This window comes from Phyllobates terribilis, unplaced genomic scaffold, assembly GCF_046119375.1.
Source record: "Phyllobates terribilis strain yellow unplaced genomic scaffold, ASM4611937v1 Scaffold_2__4_contigs__length_985480577, whole genome shotgun sequence".
Taxonomy (NCBI): domain Eukaryota; kingdom Metazoa; phylum Chordata; class Amphibia; order Anura; family Dendrobatidae; genus Phyllobates; species Phyllobates terribilis.
This window is the reverse complement of record NW_027362762.1, coordinates 931,562,168-931,580,601: the sequence shown is the minus strand read 5'-3', so window position 1 is coordinate 931,580,601 and position 18,434 is coordinate 931,562,168. Positions and strand designations below refer to the sequence as shown.

The window sequence follows — 18,434 nt, the reverse complement described above, 5'->3', positions numbered from 1 at the left end:
ACATTTTGTCCTCATGGCTGTGACCCATAGCAAAAAAAATCTGTCTACAATTTTTTAACTTCCCTGCAGCGCCCCCCACAGGGAGGAATTAATCACTACAATGCGTCCATAGACCAAACCCAAGAAAAAAACAAAAATGAGAATACAATGACGAGCAAAAGGGTGTTTACACCTGTAGGTGATGTAGGTACAGAAAATACTGCCTCCCTGTCTCTCCTTGTAATTTATACAGATATAAGTATCACTGCCTCCCTGTGAATTAATCATGCATAGACTATAATGCCAGTCTCTTTCTCATTGTAAATTACAGTATGTAGACAAAGATAGTGCAGCTTTCCTGTCCTCCTTACAAGTGATGTAAGCACAGATAGTACTGTAGTATAGCCTTTCTATGAGAAAGAATCATAGAATGGTAGAGTTGGAGGGGACCTCCTGGGTCATCTGGTCCAACCCCCTGCTCAAAGCAGGATTCACTAGATCATCTCAGACAGATGTCTGTCCAGCCTCTGTTTGAAGACGTCCATTGAAGGGGAACTCACCACCTCTCGTGGCAGCCTGTTCCACTCATTAATCACCCTAACTGTCAAAAAGTTTTTTCTAATATCTAATCTGTGTCTCCTCCCATTTAGTTTCATCCCATTGCTTCTAGTCTTTCCTTGTGCAAATGAGAATAAAGATGATCCTTCTACAATGTGACAGCCCTTGAGATATTTGTAGACAGCTATTAAGTCTCCTCTCAGTCTTCTTTTTTGCAAGCTAAATATTCCCAAATCCTGTAACCGTTCCTCATAGGACATGGTTTGCAGACCAGTCACCATTCTGGTCGCTCTTCTCTGAACTTGCTCCAGTTTGTCAATGTCTTTTTTAAAATGTGGTGCCCAAAACTGTACACAGTATTCCAGATGAGGTCTGACCAAAGAGGAGTAAAGTCCGATAATGACTTCACGTGATCTAGACTCTATGCTTCTATTAATACATCCCAGAATTGTATTTGACTTTTTTGCTGCTGCATCACACTGTTGACTCATGTTCAGTCTATGATCTATTAGTATACCTAAGTCTTTTTCACATGTACTGTTGCTTAGCTCTATTCCTCCCATTCTGTATATGCTTTTTTCATTTTTATTGCCCAGATGTAGTACTTTGCATTTTTCCCTGTTAAAAACCGTTCTGGGTTTTTGCAATAGGTTGGAAACGTGTCAGTCTACTGTTCCATTTTTAAAGTTATTTTTGTATATGATTCTAATGAAGATAAAATAAATTGGATGTTTTATTTAAGAGTGATGCTGGAAAACTCCTTTATTCCTCGATTGCTTATATCTAAACCCCCTGGACACAGACCTGGCTAATCAAGGACCTCCTAGGATCGGGAGTTCATTTACCCTGTGATCGGTGAGCTAATTCATTCCATCTCATAGTACAGCTTTTCTGTTTCTCCCTGTAAGTAAAATAAAACTGCCTTTCTGTTTTTATCTGAAAGTACAGATAGTACTGACTCCTTGTCTCTCCCTGTAAATGAAGTAATCATTGACTATACTGCCTCACCCTGTAAAGTATACAGTCCCAGACAGTACTGCTTCCCTGTCTCTCACTATAAACTATTTAGGAACAGTTAGTACTGCATCTCAGTCTTTCCTTGTAAATAATATAGGCACAGATATTACTGCCTCTCTGTCTCTCCTGTAAATGAATTAAGCATACAGTATACTGCCTCTCACTGTAAATTATCCCGTCTCAGACAGTACTGTATTTCTGTGTCTCACTATAAACTATGCAGGCACAGATAGTACTGCATCGCAGTCTTTCCTTAATATAGATATTATTGTCTCCCTGTCTCTCCATGTAAATGAATTAAGCATTGACTGTACTGCCTCTCCCTGTAAATTATCCAGTCTCAGACAGTACTGCATGCCTGACTTCCACTATAAACTATGCAGGCACAGATAGTACTGCATCTCAGTCTTTTGTTGTAAATTATATAGGCACAGATATTACTGTCCCCCTGTCTCTCCATGCAAATGAATTAAAAATTGACTGTACTGCCTCTCCCTGTAAATTATCCAGTCTCAGATAGTACTGCATCTCTGCCTTTCCTTGGGGTGATGTAGCCCTGTCTCCCTTTGTGATAGGTAGTCATTTGCAGTATAGAAAAGTCATGGAGATGACATGGTTTCTGGAAAAAGAAATCCAAAGAAGAATATATCCGAGAGACTAATTAGATATGACTAGATTGTGTTCTTGGTGCGGCACCATGCTAATATTGCATTTTTATTTTACACGGCCTCCGTGTTATGCCACCATAAATACCCTGTCTAACAAAAGTCTGAATGTTCGACAAGATTACTGGAGAAAGAAAACCTTCTGATGCCGGCGCGGTGACTCGGTCTGGTTCACTGAACGCAGAGGCCATGTTATCTGGACTTACGGGTAGAGAACATTTCATCCTCTAATTCCACAGTAAATGTAGCGGAGGTCATGCAGTACGGCACGAGGTTGCAGCAGAATGCAACAAGACGTATTAAAGAAACAAGCAATGAAAAATAAAAAGTGAAAGGTTATTGGGAACGCGCAGGACATGGGTGTAAGGATCAGCACAGGAGATGGAATCCGCTGCGTCCTCAATCACGTAACATCTGTGAAATATCATATTTAATGCACAGGGAGAGTGGAGAACGCAGCAGGTCTGAAGGATTGGAAAAGTATGTCCTCAAGCAAGCCTGGATCATAGACTGCTGCAGATACCATGAGGGATGCAACATTAAAGCAAAGTGCCAAAGACTAACTGGCTTTTTATAAGGTTGGGGAAACATTTAGCTGTCGCACGCACCGAGAATTTTCAAAAATATATATTTTTTAACATATTCCTTTTAGTTATTTGCTGCTTTGTTGCATTATATAAATAACTTAAAGAATGATGTTAAACTGCCCCAAAATGTAGAAAAGTCCTCAGGGATCCACAAATGGTTCCTTGTCCTGCTCATCCATAATGACATCACTGTTGAGACTCTTGGCAGTGATGTCATCATGGATGAGCAGGACAAGGACCATTTGTGAGTGCTGGGCGGACTTCATTGTACGTCAATTCTGCATGTTCAGTCCCTAACATATTGATGTAGGGTCCGTAAGGACCTCATGTTATATGGGCATGGTGGGACATAACTATGGTCAACACTCTTGACAAAGACTCTTGGCAGTGATGTCATCATGGATGAGCAGGACAAGGACCATTTGTGAGTGCCGGGCGGACTTCATTGTACATCAATGCTGCATGTTCAGTCCCTAACATATTGATGTAGGGTCCATAAGGACCTCATGTTATATGGGCATGGTGGGACATAACTATGGTCAACACTCTTGACAAGACTCTTGACAGTGATGTCATCATGGATGAGCAGGACAAAGACCATTTGTCAGTGCCGTACTGTCTTCATTGTACTTGACAAGAGTGTTGACCGTAGTTATGTCCCACCAAGCCATATAACATGAGGTCCCCTTACGGACCCTACATCATTATGTTAAAAACTGAACATGCAGCATTGACGCACAATGAAGACAGCCCGGCACTCACTTTGCTACTTGATATCAGGACACACTGTGACACGTCCAAAAGTCTTTTTCAACTGATATTCAATTGAAGTGGATGGGAGAAATACTACATGGAGTGTCGTCTAAGTCTCCCACATTGGAGGAAGGTGGATAGCACCAATGGAGAATGTATTAGGCAAGTGCAAAGGAAAGCCACCCGCCACCATGTAGGAGGCTAAGCTCTTCCAACTTCAGTTGGGGTTACATGTATACCTCATTGTGTTAAATGATCAGGGCCCCTTAGGCTTCCTCACTCTTCTCCCATCCTAATAAGAAACCTCTACAATGCTACACCGATGTCTCCACACTGTGCCAGCCATTGCACTGGTTCCCCATTCACTTTAGAATAATTACTTATTATGCTCTCCGCAGTGCTGCACCACCCTATGTCTTCCACGCCATCTGTTCTCTCCATTCTGCCAATAATCTAAGAGTAAAATCCTCCATTATCCAAATATCTCACTACAGTTTTTAAGACTTTTCTCATGCTGCACCAGATCTCTCGAATACGCTACCCCCCAGACACAATATATAAATGGACCATGTAGTCCCCCATCAGCAGCAGAAAAACAACTAATTTTTTAGCTAACTCATGGTAATATAGTATTATACAAAAACCTTATAAGTAGAAAAGAGTGAATCGATTCAATGCAATTCTAATTTGAGTTACATTTTTAGAAATTCCTCAAAGCCGACAAATTTGAACAATATGCAATTCACTTTGTGCTAATTGTCTAAAATGGCTACGCAATAATTAGATGATTGCATCAGCCAAGGAAGGACACAGGAGGAAGGGTTTCTTCAACATGCATTGCAACTATCACATTACATGGTATAGCACAGCCAAAAAGGAGGAACTATGATAGCCAATATAAAAGCCGAGACCGGGAATGCAGCAGCCATTTTGTAGCGCACTTGGATAGTGAGAGGATTTCACAGCTCACAGCTTAACAATAGAGATAGGGAGAGAAAGCCATAAAACACTGAAGATACAGTACAGATAATGTGTGACAGCACAACAGTCAAGAAAAAAAGAATAACGCAGATTTAATTCATCGGGAGAGAGATAGAGAAATAGACAAGTCTGTGAGGCAGGAACCAAGAGGGACACATAAAGTGCTGCAGCTGCTGCTGTTTGCATGATCAATTTGGTTAAAGTGCTGCAGCTGCTGCAATTCAATAAAGTTTTCTTTGTTTTTTTTTTTTAATTTATGCAGAAGCAAACCTTCAATATTGTTGACAAAAAAACAACACATAGAGAGGTTGCGCAAACAAAATGTGACTTCTGGAGTTTTCATGACATGTTCGCCCCAGTTCTGTCAAAGTAGGCGGAGTTGGGGCTTTAAAGGGTGTGGTGACCCCAGCTCATCAAATTAATGACAAGCGGCAGCGTTCACTACAACACAAATTTTTCTCCAGCAGGGGCTGTAGTATGATTTGTAGTGAGGTGCACACAGCCTCACCTGATTCATTAAGAGGTACTTAATGAATCAGGAGCGTCATCTTAGTAAGACCGCTAAGAGAATCGACAGTCTTGATGAATCGCCCCATAGGCTCTGATTCATTAATGTTTCTTTATTGATTTATTTTGAGGCAAATTATTCGGAAAAAAAAAAATTCTTTAACCTTTTTGTGACGTATAAAGCATAAAAAGCAGCTTGTTTTCTCAAAAATGACATAAAAATTGTTTACAATTTTTTTCTGGAGTACATAAAATCACTATTGGGGGGACCGGAGTACATTTGCATAAAAATTTTGCAACTCTGTTTGAAAAATCAAAAATGATGAATTTGGGGGTAAAGGGCCACAATGACAAACTGCAAAAAAAAAAAAAAAAAAAAGAAAACAAAACAGAGAAACACCAAAGAGCGATCTTAAAAAAAGGCCCAAGTGAAAAGATGAATATGGCAAAAACGAAAAACTGGCGCAAAACAAACAAAAAAAACCCAAAACAGTACAAAAATACAAAGGAGATGTAAAAGAAAAAAAAAAACAGTCCAAGGAGACCTCAGAGTGTCATACATGTCTTTTCAGGAGGCTTTGGAGTACTTCCTATTAGAGACAAATCCTTTCGCTTCTAATTTAATTTCCTGGGAAAATCAGGCAAATTTGAATTTCAAAAGATTCGCTCATCGCAACTTAGAAGTGCACAAAAAAAAAGAGAAAAAAGATCCACATGGACTAAGAAATGACAGAAAATATTCACATTTACATTAGAAAAATTAGAAAAGGTGAAATTTTGATCCGGTGATGAAAAGGTTAAGATCGCTCGATCAGCGCTGCCTCTGAAGTTTCCCTCGTCTCCTTTTCTATACAGGAAGCTTTCACAACTGGTGGAGATGATAAATGTTGCTGGATCTTTCTTACAAGGAGCCAGCACTTAGACGTGAGCGCTGCTCCAGCAGACCTTTCCACTGTATGCAGCAATTACATGTGACCTTTCTCAGATCAACACAACCTTTCCATTTGTTTCTTAAAATTGATCCACATTAAGATTTTTTTTTCTTTCCTTTAAATTCTGAGCCGAGAAATGATATAAGATGAAGGTGAACTCTGCCCTTCCACTGGTTGGGTATTAGGAGATATAAAACAGAGAGGAGCAGAGTTAATGGTTGGCGTTCACGCTGCAAATACGACTTTTGTGAGTGACGTATTTCTGTAGACTTATGGAGTGACTGTAACCACTATGAAGCTTCTGGAGATGAAAGGTCTAAGATGTGGTAGGCCCCATGCCTCTCCTCCATGGGTGATTAAACCTTGGGCATGTAAATGAGAGAAAAATAGGACCAGCCCATGAGGAACAGCAAATACGACTTGTGATGGATGTGTTTCTGTAGACTTATGGAGCGACTGTAACCACTATGAGGCTTCTGGAGATGAAAGGCTTAAGATGTGGTAGACCACATTACTCTCCTCCATGGGTGGTTAAACCTTGGGCATGTAAATGAGAGAAAAATAGGACCAGCCCATGAGAAACAGCAAATACGACTTGTGATGGACGTATTTCTGTAGACTTATGGAGCGACTGTAACCACTATGAAGCTTCTGGAGAAGAAAGGCCTAAGATGTGGTAGGCCGCATGCCTCTCCTCCATGGGTAGCTAAACCTTGGGCATGTTATTGTGAGAAAAATAGGACCAGCCCATGAGGAACACCAAATACGACTTCTGTGAGTGACGTATTTCTGTATACTTATGGAGTGACGGCAACCACTATGAAGCTTCTGGAGATGAAGGGTCCAAGATGCTGTAGGCCCCATGCCTCTCCTTCATGGGTGGCTAAACCGTGGGCATGTAAATGTGAGAAAAATAGGACCAGCCCACGAGGAACAAACAAACAAGAATAATTAGACAAATGTGCACTGGCCTTTTTGACTGGTCGGACTGGGATACCTTGGGCTTACAAACAGGTTCTTCATAGCTCACCATCTGTACAGGACATGAATGCTCATCTTAAAATGCTGTTATCGTGGTTCATTCTTGGGAACTGGGCATAATGCAGCAGATGGCTGCCGTTATGTTAGTACCATGCGTTTGCCTACGTGTCATTCGTATATCTCCTACTTGATCTTGCACCAAACAAGGTCTTCAGCGCACGCGACATGATGCTCCCACTGGGAATCTGTCACTGTGCTTAAGCTGTTATTTTAGGTGCATTCGTGCCTTACTTGTTGGATGTTTTTCATCATGTGCACCTGCGTGTACTATTTAGCGCATAGTGGTGCAAACTGATTATCAGGACCCGGTCTAGGGACCATGTCCCAATCTGTTGCCGCTGGATGGTTGCCCGGCAAACCTACTCTCACCTAACGGAATCTCCGGCTCCTCTTTAGATTAGACGGCCAAGCGTACCATCATCGACGTGGAGTGATGTACATCTGGCAAATCAAAATAAGAGTCGCAGAGGCGATTCGCAGAGTTAGCATCTAACTACTACAATTACTGACGTTGCTGTTAGACCACATCCGGTGAAACAATTCGCACCCTCTCTAGGGCAGACGCTCTGATACTCACACATAGCTGTGCACCGGATGTCGGGCCACCATGCCTGCTCGCAAACTTACAGGGGACTTTACTCGCCTGCCGATAATCTTTCCTTTCAATCATTATTGGCTATAAATCAGGGACAGACACATTAGCCTGTGACCCCTGAGGAAGCCACAGTACATGGAACAACACGTGTGGCTTCCTTCTCCCAACCCCCGTCCTACTCTCTGTACAGGTTTTGGTCATCATCTGTTGTCTTATGCTGCCCCCTTTTATCTCTATTGTCATTATTTGGTATATATCATGTGATCATTCTGTTTTTATTGGTTTGGTATTTGTTTATTAGAGGAGTCCGTGGTATTTGATATTTTGTACTAGCTGATATTCTAGTGGTTTTTTTGAGGGGGTTAAGTGCACACCAGGGTACTCCGCCCAATCATATATTAACACTCTTTGGTGCGTCTGAAATGTTTTTGAAAATGTATGTCTCTTGCCTGAGATTTGTGTCTATAAAATATGTTTTTCATGTATTTTGCTTTTTTTTAGATTTTACATTGCTTTTTATATTATTGATAGGCATTCTGTCGATATATGCACCCCTCTCTTTTGTTTTTTCATGATTGCGTTTTTGTACTTATAACTAAGTCTGTACTCGTTATTGGCGCACTCATTTCTTGGGGATTAGATCAGACCAATGGTAGTGCCTGGAAAGTGAATGGGGATCAAATGTCTTCTGCTGGCCCCTGGGGTCCATTACTGTTCCAGAACTTTTCTCATGGGAGGCTGCATTGTTACACTGGGAGACAAATTGGTTGCAAAGTGGCATGAAAACATCCCAGATGCACTGTATTTATTAAGAATCTCCTAAATCAGGGGTGGGCAATACATTTTCCCGAGGGGTCACATGAGAGACCTTGACTGTTGTGGAGGCCAAACCAATAGGCTGAAATTAATTCTGCTCAATATTAATATTAATATAGTAATTATAATTATTTATATTGATATTAATTGTATCAATTAATATTGAGCAGACTTAAGTATGCTGACATATTCCTATATAAAGTATGAGCCTGCACACAGCCCCCTATATACCGTATGAGCCCCCACATAGCCTCCTATATACAGTATGAGCCCCACATAGCCTCTGATATACAGCAAGTGCCCCACATAGCCTCCTATATACAGTATGAGCCCCACATAGCCTCCTATATACAGTACGAGCCCCACATAGCCTCCTAGATACAGTAAGAGCCCCACATAGCCTCTGATATGCAGCATGTGCCCCATATAACCTCCTATATACAGTATGAGCCCCACATAGCCTCCCATATACAGTATGAGCCCCACATAGCCTCCTATATACAGTATGAGCCCCACATAGCCTCCCATATACAGTATGAGCCCCACATAGCCTCCCATATACAGTATGAGCCCCACATAGCCTCCTATATACAGTATGAGTCCCGCATAGCCTCCTAGATACAATATGAGCCCCCAAATAGCCTCCTATATACAGTATGAGCCCTCACAAAGTCTGTCTATATACAATGAGCCCCCATGTAGCCAAAGTGAATGGGGTTGAACTGCGACCCAGAAGGTACAGTGATAAGTCACAAAAGTTGGGATCAGTGGATTTTTATGCAACTTGTTTGTTGCGGTCATTGTGTGGGTCACATTGCGACCCTATTCACTTGCATTATGGCACGATGAAGCAGTGGCAAATAGTGATCTCCGTAGAGAGACCTGTGAGAGTGAGAGCATCGGATGCGATATCCTAATGACCCTCGGCTCCTGCTCTGCTGCGAGTGGGAGCCGATTGTCAGTGCTCTGTGCTCCGATCTTCTCGCATGAGAGAATCCCAGCACAGGTGAAGAGGAGACTGAAAATAATTTCTCCATCTCCTCCATTGCAGTCTGATGTTTCACACGCACCCAGAGACTTGTATGATATATGATGGCTACATCCACACAGGATGTAAATTATCCGGAAAAGATCATAGCGGATTTTTCATAAATCTATAGCAAAAATCTGCTTTACAGTCTGCAGTAGTTATATTCAGATTTGTGACTATGAACCGCAAAAAATGAAATTTGTGGTCAAAATCTCCAGCGTACACTGACATGGTGTGACTTTTAATGCAGCGTGTGGATAACTTTTAGTAAAATCCCAATAATAGAGTAATACAGCGGATTTTCTGCCAGAAAATGAGCAGAGTATCCGCCCTACACCCGAAGGGTAGATCCATGTGGGTCACAAAAGCTGTGCATTTTACCTAGAGATTTGTGGAAGTAAAACGCACAGTAGAATACAAAGGCTGCCGTGTGGATAAGAATAAAATAAAAGATGTCATCCATACGATATAGAATATATTGTGTGGATGACCTGCGATGCGAATTTATAAACCTGCCGTACGGCAATCTTCCTTGTTGATTTTGCCACCATCGGGTTTCACTCCTTTCGGTTAAGCAAAGGTAAAATACACGGTCGATCAAAAAAACTTTATTTCAAATATTTGAACGTGATAGAAACGATTTTTCATTTCTTATAAAGTCATTTTTAAATCAATAGAATCAATTTTGTAGACAATCGAGTGAACAATTTGGCCAAGAAAAGATGCCTCAAAAGAAAAACACTTCACAGTTCAAAGAGGTGCAAGATAATATGAAAGCGGAGTTGTGCAAAAGTTTTACAACTTATGCAGTTTCGCTCAACTCACCCAAAATGGGCAGAACTACAGCTGGGGGTGCGGTGGAGGAGTCATGACCATACAGACGGTCTAATTCACGATGAGCTATGCCTATGCCAGAAGAAATTTTACTCCGTTCCCCGACTGGTGCAGGATTTGTGGCGAGGCACACAGAGGTACACACCACTTGTCAGACGCACCTGATTTATTTTCAGGCGTGTTCCTCTAAAATGAAGCAGGAATGTCTAACTCCAACACGTCACCTCATCAAGACCGATGTGAAAACTGATGGTCTTGATGAATCGGGGCTCTTGTGTGGAATTGGGGGTGCCCATATTATGCCATCGGGACTGCCCCCTGCCATGAGGGCGCCCCCTTTATATGTGCTCTATAGCTTGCAAATTCCTTAGACTGCCACTGGTTGCAAGGTGTAAGGTTATGCCCACACAGAGTTTTTTTGAGAGCAGATCCTTTCAAACACTCTCTTCAAAAACTGCTTCAAATACTGCTTGGAAAGTCTTTCAATTTATTTCTATGAGAAATCAAAATTTTTTTTACATTTTTTTCTTTTTTGATAAAGACGTTTTGGTAAAATGCCTGGTGGAAAATAAAAAAAAGTGTATGTCACTCCTTTGAAGGAAACCTCTCCAAACTAGGCATTGTCCTATCCTAAAGGAGCAAAGAATGTTTCGAAAGAAAAAAAAAGTCTTCCAAAACTTTTCAGAACCTCTACAGGAAAAGAAAAACGCATTTAAAAAATTACCCAAATTAGGAGAGTTTCCTGAAAGCCGTGTCTAACGGAAACACTTATGCTTTTTGAACTCCTAAAGAAACTGTGTGCACACAACCTGAGACCTTCTAGAGATGTCTGATAGAACTGATCTCATCGAACCGGTCCCTGGCATCCAACGCAACAGTTTTTGCACCGGACAAGTCTATGAGTTGGATAAAATATCTACTAATGTGGCTTTGGAGGCCGTGTCGGAGAAGAACTTTGTCATCAGTTGTGTCCAGTTCTGGCAAAAAACAATTGTTCAGACAGCGCTAATGTATGGAAAAATAGCCTAGCTCTACCGAAGAGCGCTCAGACGGGCCACCACCATTGGCACTCGGTCTTGTGAAATTGCCATGTAGCCCAGGATTCACTAGTAAAGTGTCTTTTTGTTATATAATTTCCGCATTGTGGCTTCTGAGCCATTAAAAACCAAATGGAGCCATGATACCAAGAGAAGTGAACATTTGCATGGACCTTGGCACACACCTTTCATGTACATTATACTGTATGTATAGAGGGTTGAGTTCGTATTCCTCTCTCCTCCCGAAGCAATTTGCCACAGTCTAATTCCGTGGATAGAGTGGTCCCCGAAGTCGAGTTGGATGGGTGAGTGGGTTTACATTGCATCCCATAAAAGAAACAAAAGGCCTTTACATGCAAAAGGAATGAAAGAAAAGAAAAAACATGCATAAATAATAATAATATGGAAATGATGTTACAACATAATGAATTCAGAAGAATGATGCACTGAAAATAAATGTTATACATGCAACATTTCCAAAAATTCATATCTCAAAATAAAACATATACAAGTCATGGTATATGTAGGGTTATTTGTCGTCATTTCTTGAAAAAAAATGGGAAAGGAGCAAAAAAATAAAAAATAAAAAAAGAATGTTGCGGAAGATAACTGGGCAACACTGACAGTATGATAACTGAGGGGGCGCATATCACTGAAATACCCGGCCACAACATAAGAATATGCTGAAATATTCTATATTACTTTAAAGGGGTTCTCCATTATATTTTTAAAGTTGCCGATCTAGAGGGAAAAAAAAGAAAAGAAAACATACCCAGCCCTGGAATCCGCTCCAACTCGGCCCCCGGATGCTGCACCAACAGCCACCGCCAAACCGTAAGCGATGACGTGATGACCACCAATGACCTAACGGCTGATTGGCTCTAGGGTGGTCAGGACGTCATTGCTTCCATTTTGGCAGAACTCATTTAAGTCCTCCCAAACTCAAATGTGTCCCCTTTTGATCTGAAAGCTTCCACCACATGACGGAAAGATCATTGAGCCGGGATAGGTGGGCACATTACACAGGAGTCCATAAGGAATAAATGCTACGTCTATAGATACAGAGATCCAAATTTCCTGAGATTAGTGGTGCAAGATGACAGGCTTTTAAAAAAAAAAACAAGATTTTAGGATACTCTGTTGGGAGATGTTTATGCTAGTTGTGTCTATATGTGGCCACCCAGTGGTTGTGCTGTGTGTTGCGGCCTGTTGATCATTTTGCCAGCATGTGAGATATTGGGAGTCCTGAAGCAAATTTATGGAAATGTCATAGTGGACTCTTCTGTAACCCAATGGCGAGCAAGACTGACTCGCTTTACAGTTCTGACTCCAATGGGTGGAGGGTCTGTAAGAACTTTCCAGTCATTCCCTTAAGAGAGGACAGGTGATGACAGTAGACATAATACCAGATCGTGGACTAATATACAATTATCTCACATAAAACAAATCTTTTCGCAACATGAGAACAGACATAGCAAGGACGTCATTGAGTGCCGGAACGTTCCCCACCTGGTTGATGATGACATCCATCTGATGGACATCAGACCAGAGGAGATGTCTCGTTCTCACCTGTTCTATGTCACTATTTTTCCTGGATTTGTAGATGAATTCTCCAATGGCTACAAAGACGGACAGAACGAGCCCCGCGGCGAGAACTATGAAGATACCTCCGATGTTCTCCACCCCTAAGGCGCTGGCTTCCTTGCCGTCTTCTTCTGGACAGCCATTCCCTCTCCACCACTTCTCCTTCATCATATGTAATTTGCCTTCCTCTTGTAGCTGGAGAATAGCAATGGTGATTTTGTCTCTGTATGGAGAACCTGACGGGACATTAGAGGTAGAAATGACATTATTGTAGGATGGTCCCAGTCCTGTAGGGATGATGGTGGGAGGCAGCGGAGGGCCAGGAAACAACTGTGAAAATGCTAAAAAAATGGAAAGGAACAATGCATATAATAACCATAATAACCAATACTAACCAGAGCTCTCCCACTGAAATGAAGCAGGACTTTTTCCCAATGCAGATGGAAGGCGTGAAGGACTGTAAAGTCATATTTCAACATGGCAGATGTGATTGGAAGTCTACAGAGGTGTCTGGCAGTGGCTTACTCCCATCCTGGAATTCACCAAACCCAGACTCGTCCATCTGTAAGGGTGTGTGAACGCCTGTGCACACTCTGCATTACTCCCTGATAAAACAGGTGCAGTGTAAAATATGGTAGATGCCTTGTGATAGAATAATGTAAATGTGTGTTAATTTACTGTAATAAAGTAACCAAGGGAAAGAGTAAGATATGAGCATAACAATAGGACAGGGTTAAATGTGAACTAGGTATTTAGGATAGGGGGGTATTGTAGTGATAGGAATCTTAGTTTTTGGGACTTGGGACTTTCCTAAGTGGGAGGAGCAAAAAGGAAAGCGTTCAGGGCCTGGGGGCTAAAGGTCAGCAGACATGCAGCAAGATAAGGATAGAGGAGAGGACAGCATGAGGAGTGAGAAAGGGGATAATGGCAAAGGAAACTTCCTTAAAAGTCCGGGGCCTACGGCTTGGAGAAGGCATGGAGGAGCCAGCCTTCGTTGTTCCCAAAGAGGGGAAAATCGACGGATGCATCTATGGATAGCAGGACCATGTTCCTATAAGCTGTGGTACCGGGTGGGCTTTGACTGGTGGACAAGGAGTTAGAGAAGAAAGGGACAGAGAAGGGAACTGAGACTGTGTCGGTTGTGACTCAAAATGCTGTATTTGTGACCAGAACTGAACTATTGCAAAAGTTGAGTAAAGTTGTTTTGATTGGAAAAGAAACAGAGTCTGGAAGTGATTGTTTGCTTGCAGCATCTGGAATTCTGAACCTAATGGGAACCTCCGGGAAAACCGTGAATGTTGTGCAATACACTCAGACCACGAGGCAGACTGGGGAGTCAGGGTGTGGGACCACAACAACAGCCCCTCGCCAGCACTACCACCCTGCACCCCTCACAAACCAGACATCAGACACCAGATAGAGAAGTGTGATCCGTCACTGCACAGAACACGTCTCCCCCAGAGTCATATGGTGGCGGCTTTACACCACTCAATCCAACGCTCGGCATTGTGCTTCGTGATGTACGGCTGCATGCAGCTGCTTGGCCATGAAGCTACCGGCTGGGGCGCAGTGTTTGTGCTGATGTTATACCAGAGTAGGTCTGGACTGTACAGTTATGAAGTCAGCAGACCAGTGGTGACTTTTCTGCCCTCTGCTCTTCAGCACTCAGCCCCCCGCTCTTAACATTATTGGGTCTGCACTTCGTAGTTGAGTTGCTGCGGTTCCTTACACTTCTCAGTAATATCACTCACAGGTGATGGGGAAGATTTAGGTGGGAAGAAATATCATGAATTGACTTTTTACCCCGGTGGTTCCTATTACAGGACCGCGCTGGTATCAGCTCAGCACCTCCAGCCATTCTGTCACATTAGTAATGGCAGACAGCATAGCGAGGGTCTGGATGTTATACACTGGGGGGCGAGGGGCCTGATGTCATACATCGGGTGCGAGGGGCCGAATGTTATAGACTGCGGGGTGAGGGGCCGGACGTTATACACCAGGGACGAGGGATCGGATGTTATACACTGGGGGTGAGGGGCCCGGATGTTATACACTGGGGGGTGAGCGGCCGGATGTTATACATCGAGTGCGAGGAGCGGAATGTTATACACTGGGGGACTAGGGGCCGGACGTTATACATCGGGGATGAGGAACCGGATGTTATACACTAGGGGCGAGGGTCCGGATGTTATACACTGGGGGCGGGTGGCCGGATGTTATACACTGGGGGCGAGGGGCAGGATGTTGTACACTGGGGGAGAGGGGCCAGATGTTATACATTAGGGGGCGAGGGGCCGAACGTTATACACCAGGGGCGAGGGACCGGATGTTATACACCGAGAGGATGGACGTTATACACTGGGGGCAGGGAGCCGGAGGTTATACACTGGGGGTGAGGGGCCAAAGGTTATATACTAAGGGGCCGGATGTTATACACTGGGTGGCCGGATGTTATACACTAAGAGACCGGATGTTATACACTGGGGGTGAGGGTCCGAATGTTATACATTGGGGGGCCGGATGTTAAACACTGGGGGTGAGGGGCCGGATGTTATACACTGGGGGGCTGGATGTTATACACTGGGTGCGAGGGGCCGGATGTTATACACTAGGGGTGAGGGGCCGAATGTTATACACTGGGTGCGAGGTGCCGGATGTTATACACTGGGTGGGCAAGGGAACGGATGTTATACACTGGAGACTAGGGGCACTAGGATCGATGAGTTTTCCCACCTTATTATTGAATATTCACCAACAAATGATAGCTTTAGTAGCTGCTGACTGGCATTGACTTATATATAAGGGACAACATGTTCACTGTACCCACCTATCGATGACTTCCAGGGGTAAAAATGTATAATATTGGAAATTTCCAATATATCCATGTAAAATATGATATCACCAATGCTGGTTTCCATTTTGGAGGAGCTCATCTCTCCCCAACGTTGTCACATCTAGTAACCAGTGACTTAGAAAACGCTATACTCTGGGATGAAGGAGTTAACATGCTCTAATTACGGCAGTCACTTCGGTCAGGATTTCTCCGGCGTCATCCATCTTGCTGCTCTGCCCTTTATTTTCTCTCTGTTTGTCCGAATGCAGCGATCCATTCGTCACCATGTCACTCGTATTAGCATTTTCTAACAACACTTCCCAGAAACGTTTTATTACGTTAAAAACAGATCATAATTTATATGTTTGCAAAAGGCATCCAGGGTCCGGCGAGGATCGGTCATTGTCACTCACACAGCGAAAAAAAAAGAAAAAAGAAAAAACTTTTATGGCTGCGGAAAACAATAATTTTCTCAGCATTGGCAGTCAGAATACAGAAAGCAATCGTTCAGGAGTGAACTTTATATTTATGGCTCGTCGTTAAGTGACTGAATGGGCAAAATGGACGACACGTGGGCGCAGATAATGTGATAAAACACAGAGGGAAATACATAAAGGACAAGTGCACTGGATTCGCCTTGTCTGCATCTACATATATATATATATATATATATATATATATATATATATATATATATATATATTACATTAGAGGTTATTGAAACTTATCCATAGGCTGAAAGTTATTGTAGCTTCATCCAATTCACTTGCACGGTAATACCGGGCACAGACTGTGGATAAGAGTGGCGCTGTCCCGTCGTTCTTGGGATTAGTCGTGGCTCCTCAGTTCAGACCATCCTTGATCATAAAGTGATGACATATCCTTTTGCAGAGATGGAAAAGCCCCTTTAAGGGGTTTTCCAATCTTTGATACTTATGCATAGATGGGCATATCTGCCAACTGTCCCAAATTTTCTGGCACAATCCTTGAAAATTCAGGGCAATCAGGACCAAAAAAAGGTTTTATTCAAAGCCTACCTCTCTTTGGTCTTGGACGCCCAGAAGTTTTGGGCATTGTGTGCGCGAATTCGGGACAGTTTTGGAAATATTCAGGACCGTTGGCAGATATGCGCATCTATGAATAAGTGTGAAAGATTGGAAAAACTGGAGGCTTTTCCACCGTTGCAAAATGATGCATAAATATTGGTGTACCGGAGTTACCAGGAGGGTCATGAGCGTTCCTAAGTGGGACTTAATATTCCCCCTATGTTGGTACACATGGATGTGTCCCCCTAGTTTATTATACTCGTGATTGGTAGACCCCAGTTCTCAAGATAAGTGGCTGTGACAATGGTGGCCGCTTATACAAAGGGGCTTAGTTCGGGAGACAGGGCAGATAGAGTTACAGAAGAGGCACCATTAAGTCACCTTGCCACCCCCCCCCCCCACCCCCAAGTATTTAGATACAAGACCACTGTACCTAAGGAAATTTTGCCCCAGGTGGAGATGAGTCTGGTTTCGTGAACAGTAGATATGGGTCAATCTGCGAAATCCAACTCACTTGAATGTTGGGGGGATATTAGTTTTGTGTCGAGTTTACTCAGAATTTACCTAGAAAATTTAGAAAAATGTAAAATATTACATTCGCCTCATCTGTCACCTCTGCTGCCACTGAAGCTATCCACCCAGTCCACCGCTACGTGGCTTCTTCCCTCAATCTCCGGTCTTCTCTTCCGTCTTCAGTCTTCTTCACTCTTCAGCACTCGCTGGATCTTGTGCGACGTTGTAATGTGCACGGTCATTATGATATTTGACGACTGGTCAGCACTGGAGATGCCGAAGAGTGAAGACAGAAAAGATCGGAGCCGAAGGGAAGAAGTGGGCCAGCAATGGACCGGACAGGGGGCCACATAGAAAGCCACCTTTTGGCTTGATTTGATAAAATTGAATTGCAATACATTCGGGTTTTGGCAAGCTTAAAAATAGGAAGCTAATCCGACTGGCCTCGAATCACAATAGTCATCTCTAGTGAACAGGCTTGTATGAACAAGGCTATAGGTTCTGTGCGTTAATAAATTCAATTCAACACCCTCCCCCATTCTGCAACTTACCAATAGGTGTGCCGACTCCATAACCCTTGGAGTCAATGAGGCCTCCAATCTGGGTAAGGTTGCAGTTCCGCTGTGTGACAAATTCAATACTGGTGGACTCCATGAGCAGAGCGTAATCAGTGGTAAGAACCCGCTGAATGCCCTCATCATTGTTCTTCACGAGTGCCGTCTGCTGCCTACTGCTCATAAATGCCCACATCTTCTCATACGTAGAGATTTTGGATTTCTGGAAGCAGTGAAAAGTAATTATTAGTAATGTATGATCCACGTCATTGTAATAAGGCCTCCACCCTGATTGGCGGACCTCATTAGTATGTCGTCAGTTCCAGATCCCTTAGGTTGGGTATTGACATAAGATGACGGTCCGAAGTACTTATCACTTACAGACTTTTCTTCTTCTTGATCAATACAACATGGCAGGGACACTGGCCGGACATTTTAATTATGACTTATCTTATGGGAAATAATAGAAATCGATGTAAACCCAGGCGGACTTAGCCAATTGCCTTTTTCATTAGGGTAGCGTCCCATGTGGCCAAGCTGCGGCTGTGATGAGACCACCATGCAGTAGAACA

At 42.9% G+C, this 18,434-nt stretch overlaps 1 protein-coding gene across 4 annotated transcripts in view; it reads right to left on the bottom strand.

The window, feature by feature from the left end:
- Positions 1-18,434, bottom strand: part of GRIK1 (glutamate ionotropic receptor kainate type subunit 1) — a 481,071-nt gene that overhangs the window by 23,777 nt on the left and 438,860 nt on the right. For 2 of the 4 annotated variants that reach the window (XM_073668326.1, XM_073668329.1), the window contains 3 exons: positions 17,860-18,085; positions 12,902-13,152; positions 11,518-11,679 (listed from right to left, as the gene is read on the bottom strand). In XM_073668326.1, coding sequence (XP_073524427.1) covers positions 11,530-11,679; positions 12,902-13,152; positions 17,860-18,085 — 627 coding nt within the window. In that variant the 3' untranslated portion in view covers positions 11,518-11,529. The remainder of the gene's footprint in view (positions 1-11,517; positions 11,680-12,901; positions 13,153-17,859; positions 18,086-18,434) is intronic. The other 2 variants (XM_073668325.1, XM_073668327.1) reach the window with 1 other exon arrangement.